General features: G+C 32.2%; 1 protein-coding gene across 3 annotated transcripts in view; it reads right to left on the reverse strand.

Moving 5' to 3' along the window:
- The window catches only part of LOC124962142 (complement factor H-like), a 96508-nt gene extending 87501 nt beyond the window's left edge, over positions 1-9007 (reverse strand). For 2 of the 3 annotated variants that reach the window (XR_007104431.1, XM_047521307.1), the window contains exon 1: positions 8820-9006. Coding sequence is in view for 2 of the 3 variants with exons in the window: in XM_047521307.1 (XP_047377263.1) it covers positions 8820-8877 (58 nt within the window). In the remaining variant the exon portion in view is untranslated. Of the gene's footprint in view, positions 1-8819 lie in introns of all 3 variants that reach the window. The other variant, XM_047521308.1, reaches the window with a different exon arrangement.
- Between the last annotated feature and the right edge of the window lie 3103 nt (positions 9008-12110).

Consider the following 12110-nt stretch of genomic DNA (forward strand, 5'->3'; position numbering starts at 1 on the left):
TTGTTAGTGAACTTGGTTAACATGTGCTTCCTCATAATTTAAGCAAACAAAATCTTCCCCACTAGGTGGTGCCAATATCCCATTACAAAATTCCGCTCTCCACCCATCACCACTACCACAAAAGCCTGTTTTGTTTTGATATTGAAATTTCACGCCCATGTTGCTACATGGAGAATTTCTTTTAAGTTATAGGTTGAAGTGTGTGTTTTTAACTTTCAAAATTCAGATCAATTTCATGGTGTTCCAGTTACTGAAAAAATACATTAGTTAAATTTCAAATGTAGTTGCCAACATTGTAAATAGAGACTATTTTACACAAACTTAACATTTTGATCAATCTAGTTCCTTTGCTTTTATTAAGTTAATGGAACAAAGAGATACGCAAAGTTTCCTATCAATTTATTTGATTAAAATCACTTTAATTAAAGGAATGTCTCCACCCAAAATGTAATTCATCTGCAAAGAGTTTGGCCCAGAGGCCAATAATTTTTTTTTCTGGTTAGTATTCCATTTTCAAATAACATGTTTATACGTCTAATTTTTAATCTTTCAAATTTAGTTACTTTTAGCAAGATATAAAGTATAAGGCCATACCTCTTACGACCAGCTCCTCACAATGTTTATTCTGTGTATACATGTTTATCATACGTAAGGAATTCTCATATAACTACCTTTTTATTTTTAAACCTCAAATAATATTTAAAACTTCCATGCTTTCTTTCACAATTTTAAATGGCATCTCTGAATTTTGTAAGAAAAGAAATTATCATCTCTTCTCCGTCTCCCACCTTTCTGTTACTGACCAGCCTAACTTGTATCCAGTCCTCACTCAGCTTTTCTGTTCTTCCAGTTCATCCTACACAAAACCACAAGCGATTTTTGCAAATCTGATCACATCACTCCTGAGATTAAAATTCTTCTAGGACATCCCTTCTTTACTAAGGAGTCCTAACTCTTTACGTCCACCTGGTTGGAAACCCATTATCTGTCTGGCTCTTGCCATTTTCTCTGATCTCAGAATAATTTTCAATAATATTTAATGTCTTCTCTCTTCAAATACACCTTGTCTATTTTTGTTCTAATCCCCAATACATTGAATATTACCAACTTATGTCATAGCAATATTTCAAGTAATAAGTCACCGCATTGAGTTATAACAATAGTTAAGAATGTCTTAAGTTAGGATGTTTATTTGCCTGAATGAACAAAAACAAACTGCATGTTCAAGTTTAAACAACATTCTCAGAGTTTTCTAATTAGGCAATAAAATTCATTTTGATCCAAGTAATCAAACCGTCAACATGTATATACAATATTTGCTTGAATTAAATTGAAAGTTCTTAAAGAAAATTGAGCAGGGACTTATTAAATAGGCAGCATAAAAATATTTTTCGAAGTATGAAAACATTTTTCATGTTTCATTTATCTTAAAACCTTTTAAAATTTCCATATTATGTTTTCATTTCCAGATTAATAAGTAAACTCCATTTTCTTATATCCAAGTATTTATTTGAGTTTAAACAGATGTTTCACCCTATATGATTATAGTCATTTAATCATCATTTGCCAATTTTTTCCACTTTCAAATTTAAGGGGATGCTATTCGTTTCTTTGGATCTTTGAAATTCTTTTTATTGCTCAATTATAATTATACAAAATAGTGGGGTCCACTCACTGTTACATATTTGTACATGAATACAACAGAAGTTGGTCATTTCCACTCCCTAGTACCTCCTCTTTCTCTCTTCCTCCCTGCTTCATCTTCTTCCTCTACTCTGTCTAAGGGGACACATCACACAAACACAGAACTAGATACCTATTTTCAGTGTCAACTCTAAAGTGTTACTTGAAGTGTTCTTACTCAACTGAAGTAAATCTTGATGAATTTATGTGTTTGAGAAAACTTTACTTACATTTTTACCATATTGCTTTCATAGACTAAAGGGTTTTTTTTGTTGTTGTTGTTGCTGTTGTTCAAGTACTCTATTTTTCTAAAATTATTTTGGGAACAAAAAGAGTAGAAGATTTTTGTTGTTGTTCAATTACTCTATTTTTCTAAAATTATTTTGGGGGGAAAAAAGAGTAGGAGATATTTTCAAATAGCCTACTTCTTCACTTAGATTATGGTAGAACACATTAAAAACCCAAACTACAAAATCAATCTAGGAAAAAATTAAGCAAATGAACAAAATGGAAATGGAAAAAGCAGGTATTTTGCATCAAATATCTTTCTTGTCTTCTCATGCATGCACATGAGCATACTTGATACAATAGAATCCAATTAGCTTTTTAAAATAAGTTATTCAATTATAAGTATCATGAGAATAAAGGTAATTTGGGAAAATGGTGTAAAGAAAATATCAGTGGCAATACTGAAGTTGTTTAAAAAAACTCCAGATAAGGAATATGTTGTTCTTAATAAGCTTTCAAAAGATAAAGTTATATATTTTTTTTAAATTTAAAGAGATGGTTGCACAAGTTCTTTGTAAAATTTTTAACAGTGGGAAAAAATGCATGAAGATTATTCCAGGATGTGGTTAGGGTTGTAACTCAGCAGTAGAGAGCTTGCCTAGCACATGGGAGACACTGGGTTCAATCCTCAGCACTAAATAAAAAAAAATAAATAAACTAAGTTATTGTGTCTATCTAAAATTTTTAAAAAATTATTTAAAAAATTATTCCAGGATCAAAAAGAGACAATGCGAGAATAGATTACAGAGCAGAATAACAGGTATGTCATAATTAGGTTGAAATACATTACTATCAGAAAACAGCTTGAAATTCCACTGAAATCAAATCTCTTGAATTGTGTAGTGTTTGAATAGCTCTTTCCTAGTGCCCATAATTGTTCCAGTCTTAAAATAAATTGTTAGCCTATATGGAATGAGTTTTCATTACGCTTGACTGGCTGCCACAAAAAGCAGCTTAGCCACAGGGCAACATTAAAATGAGGCCCTGAGTATTCTGCAGTAGGAATAATTTAGCATCTGAGTAATTATCAGGGAATCTTGAGGATAAATATTAAAAGAGAAAGGGAAGAAAAATAGTACATGTTGTACCAAATTCTATTACTAGTAGTTGTGGAAAGTAAATTGATGGGGGAATTAGCTACACGGGGACAGGTTTGTACATTTAATGTTCCTCCATTTTAATGTCCTCCTTGTCTACCTCACCTGGCTAATGCCTCCTCAGTCTTCAAAAGCTATCCTGGATACCACAATAATCTTAACATACTTCTTGGTTCCATCTTTTATAAACCAACTTCCCAACCCCACCCCCAACCTATCCACACATACCAATTTATTTTCCTGCTTCACCTACATACATAGTCCTATAGTATCTTTTGTTTATCTCTATCAAGCTAGTTTAATAATAAAATACAATGTATTAATATACTAAAATATTCATTTCTTTGTTTATTTCTACTAAGTGATCTCCTTTAGAAAGTGCTTATGATACTCTTAACACTTAGAAGGCACAAAGCCATCAATGAAAGAATGAATGAATGAATGAATGAATGAATGAATGAATGAAAGAAAATGAAACTATCTAGACTTCCCATTGTATCTGTAGATTTTGGTCCAGAGGAAAAGGGCATAGTAGACAGCAGCAAACGTAAAATACAAAAGACGATGAGGGAACAATGTTTGGTGCACTTAAAAGCTGTTCCATGAACTTTGGAACTCTAACTTCTATAATTCCATTGTGCATCTGGTCTATGTGTCCCAAGTTTGAATTTATGATACAGTTTTAAAGTCAGGAATCACTTTAATTTAGCTTAAAGAAAAAAAAAAAAAAAAAAAAAAAGACTTTCAGGAACCTTTGAAGGAACATTCTGTAATCACTTTTCTATCTATTACATTCCCATTTAACAAGGTTTATGAGAATCTTGGCTTTCTAAGTTAAAATGTCAAAACAAATAAAAGTGCCCTGTCAAATCTTTATGTTCTTTTTCTTTTATTATTTTATGATGGTTTTTTTTACCCTCTATTCAGTTACTTTACTTTCTCTGAGTCATTTTTTTGCAATGCTTCTTTATAATTTTAAGTGAAAGTGTAACACATTTTCCCAATCACTTTATGCCCTTTTCATGTACTGTGTTCAGAGATTTATTAAAGTTAAGAAATGGGTAAAGTACACATTAGTTAACAGAGTACAGGACAGATTGGTTGGCAGAATCTCAAAGGCCTAGGCATGTGAAGGATTGCCTGGGGGAGGAGGCATAGCTGCAAAGAAGGAAAAGTGGTAGACTGAAAAAAGAGATCGAGTGGATAAAAACAGATCAATTTCAACTTTGGATCAGATCTTAGCAACCAAAGGCCAAAAATGAAAACTATTTACTAACCTGTTTTTGAACTTACAAGTAGAAATTTACTTCGCCCTTAGAACGATTTCAGATTTTACTTTTAAATATTTAGTTTTAGTTTAAAATTGTATGCAGGCAAGGGCAGCAAAGGCTTTGCCAGAATATGCCTAAATTTACAGTGAACAAGACCTGCCTCAGCTCACCTCTTACTTTCCCACCATCCCTGAGGATGATTTCTCCACCCTGATCACTCACTGGAGTGCTGCATCCGTCTCATCGGCTCTACCTAGGAGCACCTGGTGTTCAAGAATTTCCCCATCCTTTTCTTATTCTGGTTACCATTCATTTATACCTTCCCTCACTACAATGGTTACAGGGACATTGTCAGGTTACAATAAGTCACAGGAAATGATGAGGATAATTAAAGTGTTGATTCAGAGTATTTGTTATTCCATGTAAATTACAAATTTGTTGAGTTTATGGCAGTAGCAACTTGCAAAGTATTTCAGGAAAAGACAAGATATTAAAGATGACTGAGATATTGCATGACTCTAAATCCCATCATATAGGTAAAAACCTATACATCTATTTCTGATTATGTAGGGTTTGGGGAGGGATAGAGGAATTTTGTCACACTAAAATTAAAACATAGATTTTGGGATAATAAACTCACTTTTTCAGATTAGACCATGATATATAACATTTATATGTATATCTTTATAAAGAACAATTTTTATTGCTATATATTTAATTTTTATATGATATATAATATCAGTTTTTTTCCATACTAGGGTTAACTCAAGTTTAAAAATGACTTATACTTGAAACAGTATAAGCAAAGTAATTCTCCTTTCCCTGACTGAAATGGAATCTCTCAATCTTTCATCTACAAGGTATTTCTAGACCTAAAGCACATTTTTGCCTCGTTCCACCATTTTTCATACCCCCCTCTGTCTCATTTCCCTCTACGTAATCTAAAGTTTCTCCATTCTTCTCTCACCCCCAGCCCCTCACCCCCATTATATATCATCATCCACTTATCAGGGAAAACATTCAGCCTTTGGATTTTGGGGATTGGCTTATTTCACTTAGCATGATATTCTCCAATTCCATCCATTTATCTGCAAATGCCATAATATTCTTCTTCTTTATGGCTGAGTAATATTCCATTGTGTATATAAACCACAGTTTCCTTATCCATTCATCTGTTGAAGGACATCTAGGTTGATTCCACAATCTAGCTATTGTGAATTGAGCTACTATAAACATTAATGGGGCTGCGTTACTGTAGTATGCTAATTTTAAGTCCCTTGGGTATAAACCGAGCAGTGGGATAACTGGGTCAAAAAGTGGGTCCATTCCAAGTTTTCTGAGGATTCTCCACACTGCTTTCCAGAGTGGCTGCACGAATTTGCAACTCCACGAGCAATCATTACCCTATGTACAAGTATGGTTACACGAATGGTATGAATCTACATTGTGTACCACCACAGAAATGAAATGATGTACCCCATTTGTATACAATGAATCAAAATGCAGTCTGTAAAAAGTAAAAAAAAAAAAAAAAAAAAAAATTAATTAATTAATTAAAGATTAAAATTTTTTTTTTGCCCTCGAAATCTCCATGATTAGAAAATACATATTTCCAAAAACACCTTAAGCCAGCACATATTTCAGTTGGACATAGTTCAATATAGTTCTAATCTGTTTATTTTAATTATCTTGTAATTTCTGGACTGTGGCCTAGTCACAGATAGTATTCAATTGTTAGATCCTAAATTTCAAAGATCTACTGGAAAAGCTTAGTCATAATACATTCCAAAAAGCTGAAACTCTCGTTTGATTAAGGAACTGTTATTTCTACTTTGTCCTGTAAGTCTGATCCAATTCTCAGCAGCTGGAGGTCTCTCCTGGAGCCAAGACCTTTTGCAAGGAGAAAGCAACTGATGTTCCTACACTGCTCGGAACAAGAATGCAGACTAGGCACAGCATTCCAGGTGCCACTTGGTCCCCAACATAGTAAAAAAGGTAGAACAAACAGAAAGCTGTGTTTATAAATTTTCCCTGCTATTGTTATTCTTTAGTAAGGAGTATTGGTTTTCTGTTCATTCTTATCAAGGCAGAAGAAATTTATGAAATGTTTAAATTTTGTGTCTAGTTGAGTAGAGCAGATTGTGGTAGTGTTCAAAACTATTTCAATCTCTCAATTTAGAATTCAGTGTTCAATAAGGAAAATAAAAATAGAAGCAAATGTTGACGTATATATGAATACTTTTAGCGATCAAGGCTATTCTGCTTAGTAAAATTTCTGTTAGGCGTGACAGATTGATAGAAGTGGTGACATTTTAAACTAGTTTCAGAGACTTTCTAACAAGCAAGGAATAAAATAGGAGTTCTATATCCACTGAAAAGTTCATGAAATTTTTCTTATGGCTTACTATATTACATGTGGGTTGATAACTATTAAGAGTCTAATATTATTTTAAATAATATTTCAAATTCTAGAATTGTGCTTTATCTGTTAGGAATACAGTCAGATAGAGAGTCATTTCCACTACAACATGGATGTGCTATTGCTCAATTCACCAGCAGGAACTGATATCACATTCAAACACACATTGAGAAAAAGTAAAACAAGTGAAACAAGCCAGCTGGAATTGATTATGCAAATGAGGAGTTTAAATCACTTGAATTATCACGTATACTGTGTTGCACTCCATTTTAATAATATTTCAAATTCCACTTTGTAATCACTTACACAGCTCAGTTTAACTTGGCATCAATTCTTCATTTTGAGAAATTAGCTAAAAATAAAATAAATTTTCCTTACATGGTAAATGATATCTACCTAAAACCTCAGCAAATAGCATATAAATTGTAAAACATTAAAGCATTCTCATAAAGAGAAGACAAAAACATTTACCTAAGGAAAAAGAAAGTTTGCTATGATTGGTAATATTCACATTGTTTTAGAACTTTTTGCAAATGCAGTAATACTTTATTTTAAAATTCTAATTATGATATTTATATGTGCAAGAAAATGATCTTCCACCTAGTTCTAAAAGTGGCCAAATTATGCTATGTACATATATGAATATACCACAGTGAATGCACTAATAAAAACATAAAGTAAGTAAATGAACAATTAAGTACATAATTAAAGTCTTTTCTTTTTTGAGTGTCTAAATAAGTGTGGGGATGTAACTCAGTGGTAGAACACTTGCCTAGCATATGAAAGGCCTTGAGTTTAATCCCCAGTACTGAAAAAAAAATGTGACTGGATATATGGTTTACAAGCAATAACATATTAGAAAATATAACTTTAAAAAGTACACTCTATCAAAACTTATTAAACACATTTAAATAATTTTCAAAAATTTCTAAGAATATTATTGAAAACACTCTGCCTTTATTTTCTAGATTGGAAGACCCTCAAAGGAGAAAAGTTTTGTAACATTTGCTAATATTCTTCAGGGCCTGGATACTGTATTGTAGGAACTCCTACAATATGTATAATCAGAAAAACGAGAAATTACACTCCCTTTATGTATGATCTATCAAAATGTATAAATGCCTTCTACTGTCATGTACAACTAATTAGAACAAATAAAAATAATTTAAAAAATGTTTTGGATAAGTAAAAAGTTTGGGGGAGATTATGAATGGTATATTATTCAATTGACACTAAAACATTGATCAGGTGTCTGTCACATATCTAGTTACCTATCATGAATTAGAAAAGCAAACTTCCTCTGAATAAAAATTTTAATCTCTTGGTAATTATGGTAGGATTAAATTTAATTATAAATTCAGAATTTGTTTTGTTGAGATCATAAAAAATTCCTAGTGCTTATGTTTACTAATCCAAAAGACTGCTCGCAGCAGAGAAGATACCTTATAGATAACCACAGGAAAAAAAAATGAAAAAGTTAAACATTGCAACTATTGTATATTCAATTGTGTTTCAAATTGATAAGATCTTCTCTTTCTAATAATACAAGTAATGCTTTTCTACAAGACTCTTAAGGCCATGGTAATATCATTTGTAAACAATATCATTAGTAAATAATTATTTTTTAGGAGGAGTTAAAATTCTACCTGAAATAATTTCAATCATTATAAGATTTGAGGCTTTCATGGATTATGTATATTCACATACCTCCTAATACTTTCATGTAAAGCATTTTGATGAAACTTGTAGACAAAAAAAGTAGATTGTATTTATGATAATTACATGGGAAATGATCATACCATATTAGCTTTCAGAAACACTTATTGAAACATTTTCTTAAATTATATTTTAAATAAAATTATGACAAGTCAGTTATGCCATTCAAATAAGGTAATTAAATTTTTAATGTAAAAAATGTCAAAAGCCACTCAAACACTAAGCTACAAACTACTAATTAAATCACATTTCTAGACTAAATTTTAATTATTACTGTGAAAAACAACATCAGCAAATGTTTCCTAATATACTTAGGAGGAAAAAGCTTTTTTGTTTTAATCTTACCTTCTGCTGTACAAACAGTCCATAATATAAACCAAATAATCTTTGTAGGCAGTCTCATGTTTTCAATCTTTTAAGGGGACATTTATTAACTGAGAGTGCTCACAGGGTCCAGTTCTCCTCTGCTAAAAATTGTGATCAGTGCAGGAAAGTACTTGCTTCTAAAGGAAGTTGAAACAGCTTGGGAAATAAGGGATTACTTGACGCTCCACCCACCAGAAACTTTCGCAAAGCAAACAGAAAAAATAAATAAATAAAACAACCACTAACCCCAACTGTGCCAGAATTTGATCCGGATTCTGACTGCACTCCCACTGAATGCTAATGCTCTGACCTGTCTTTGATTTGTTCTGGTAAACCCAGGCATGTTCTCTGCTGGAACAAGCTCAAGTCTTCTGGAATGTATAAGCAGCAGCTGGTGATAGCCTCTGGATTTCATAAACTCTCCAGTAATCCAACTCTCTTCAGTTCTATTGCATGTAAACCACAGAACAGGAAGTAATGGAAGGTCTTTTTAAAATCATTTAGAGCTTCAGTTTAGGCAGTGTTTTCACAATCAACTGGCAGACAACATAAGCAAACAACATAGTCCTGTCTGATTTGGGGAACTTGCTTTTCCAGCGATTCCTCAAAACAGTCTTTAAAGACTTTTTAATACTAAATACATGTGTGAAGCAACTGACTCACTCTGACATAAATGAGTTTAATCATTCAAGAAAAATTTAAATATTATTTTTAAAAACTTGATACTAGAATACAATATGCATAAAGAGAATATAAGCAAATGATTTGCTGACTATTAAAGTGAAGACACCCACGCAACCACATTCAAGGTTAAACCACTGAACTTCACCATCTCCTGAAAACCGCAGTACTGCCTTTCGTCAGGCCCCTTGCCCTCTGTCCTTCCAGCTTCTCATACTGAATGACCACTATCAATATCTCTAAGAACATGGAATATATTTACCTGTTTTTTTTAGTACTTTACGTAAATAGAAAGAAACTATTTGGTCTTGTGTTTATTTTTTTCACTAAAAATTATTTTTGGGATAGTCAACTACATCGTTGGATATAGTTTATAGATTGTTAATTCTTAATTCTATATAATACCCATTTTTTTGAATATCCATCATTTAAAGTTTCTTGATGTGCTTTTTAATGGGTATATGGGTAAATTCCAGTTTGGAGCTAACACAAATAGTACTGCTATGAACATTAAATTATGTGGGTTTTGGCAAACTTGTGTCCACATTTCTAGGGAGTACGTATGTAGGAGTGGACCATTAAGCCATAATTTATGTTTAGGTGTGGTAGATAATTTCAGACCGTCTTCCAAACTGGTTACACCAACTGACATTCCCCTCATTCAATCTTTGTAATTTTAGCCTTTTTGATGAGTATAAAGCAAATGAAATTTCCTGATGACTAATGAAGTCGAAAAGCTTTCATATAAGTTATTAGTCATTTAAATGTCCTCTTGGTGGAGTAGCTATTCAAAACTCTTTCTTTTTTCTTTTTTTTTTTTTTTAGTGAGTTGTCTTCTTTTTTTTTTCTTGTTGCATTGTAGGAATTCTTTACATATTCTAGCCATGTAAACATTCTCTAACATATGCAGTATAAATCCTTTACCCAGTCCTTGGGCTGTCATTTCCTCAGTATTTTATGTCTTTTAATAAGCAAATCTTATTAATTTTAAAGTAGGGCAGATTTGCAATTCTTTCTTCTATCATCAGTGCATTTTGTTTGCTTCCTTACCTATGGTCAGGACACAATGTTTTTCTTCTAAAAGAATTATTTTTTGTTTCACATTGCTTCAGCCTAGCTGCTATTGACTTTGGCAGGGGGAGGTAATAAAGGACTCTAGATACATTTTAAAAACCTGGATATCTAATTGTTCTAGCACTATTTTCTGAAAGTATCATTGTTTTCTACTGCACTGCTTTATTGCATATTATGTAAACTATATAATACAAATTATATAAATCAGGTAACTGGAATCAATATCATCCAAATTTTCACATAACCAAAGCTAGAGTTCCCCCATCAATCTCTCTCTTAAAATTTTTTCGCAAGTGTCAATTTCTGGGAAAAGAGGATTTCTACTTATCTTTTAAGTTGATTTATTAATTTTATTGGATCAGAAAACATGCTGTAAATAATTATAGTATTTTAAAATTTGATGAGTCTTTTTTTATGGCCCATTATATGGTTTATGTGCTACCAATATTAATAGGTCATTTGTAATTCCTTTGTAAATCATCTGTATTTCTTCTATGTTTGTGTGTGTCTATTTAATTAGATATTGAAAGAATATGTTAATCTCCCACTATGATTGTTGATTTGTCTATTTCTTTAAGTATGTCAATCTTTACATGTTTTAAAGCTATGATACATACTCAGAATTGTGACATCCTCCTCTTGGATTGGTTATTTTATCATATGAAATGCCCGTGCTTAACTCTAACTTTGCTTCCAGTGTGATTTTTTTATGGCTTTTGCTTATGTATTTTTTAAAAAGCCCTAAAGAGACAAATTTAGTTTTTTATTACGAGAAAAATAAGAAATAAAATTTAATATTGGGAAAATGAAGCGAATATGAATTCCCAGCTAGGGATTCTAAGACTGTTTCATTTCACTGATAACACATATATTTTTTTCCTTGGCTTTGTCTCTCTCAGTATAAATCCAAATTTCTTCTCTAATTTAGATTTCTATCCGTGGGTTCTTACCTAATAGCAATATTAGATTAATAACACTTGAATAATGTTCTGGAATTTTATCAAGATTAGTACTATTTAGTGCTAATTTGTACCAGACACAGATCTAAACATGTATCCTTAGTATTTAAGACCACACAACAAAGTAGGAAACTATACACATCGTAAACGTATGGATGAATGAACAGAGCCACAGAACATTTAAGCAACTACCTCACGTCTCAAGAACTTGCTGGAATCTGGTATCAAGACCTTGCTAGAACCTGGTATCAAACTCAGTGGTCTGAGTTCCCAAATCATACCTTTAACCTGCACAGGTCTGTCTTTTGAATGGTTTGCTTCCTATGCTGTTAGATGTACATAAATTCAACTGTCAATAACTTATTTATTTATTTATTTATTTATTTATTTTGGTAGCAGGGATTGAACTCAGGGGCACTCAACCACTAAGTTACATCTCCGGCCCTATTTTGTATTTATTTAGAGACGGGGTCTCACTGAGTTGCTTAGCGCCTTATTGTTCATGAGGCTGGCTTTGAACTTGCAATTCTACTGCTTCAGCCTCCTGAGCTGCATA

The sequence above is a fragment of the Sciurus carolinensis genome, chromosome 12, assembly GCF_902686445.1.
Source record: "Sciurus carolinensis chromosome 12, mSciCar1.2, whole genome shotgun sequence".
Classification (NCBI taxonomy): Eukaryota; Metazoa; Chordata; class Mammalia; order Rodentia; family Sciuridae; genus Sciurus; species Sciurus carolinensis.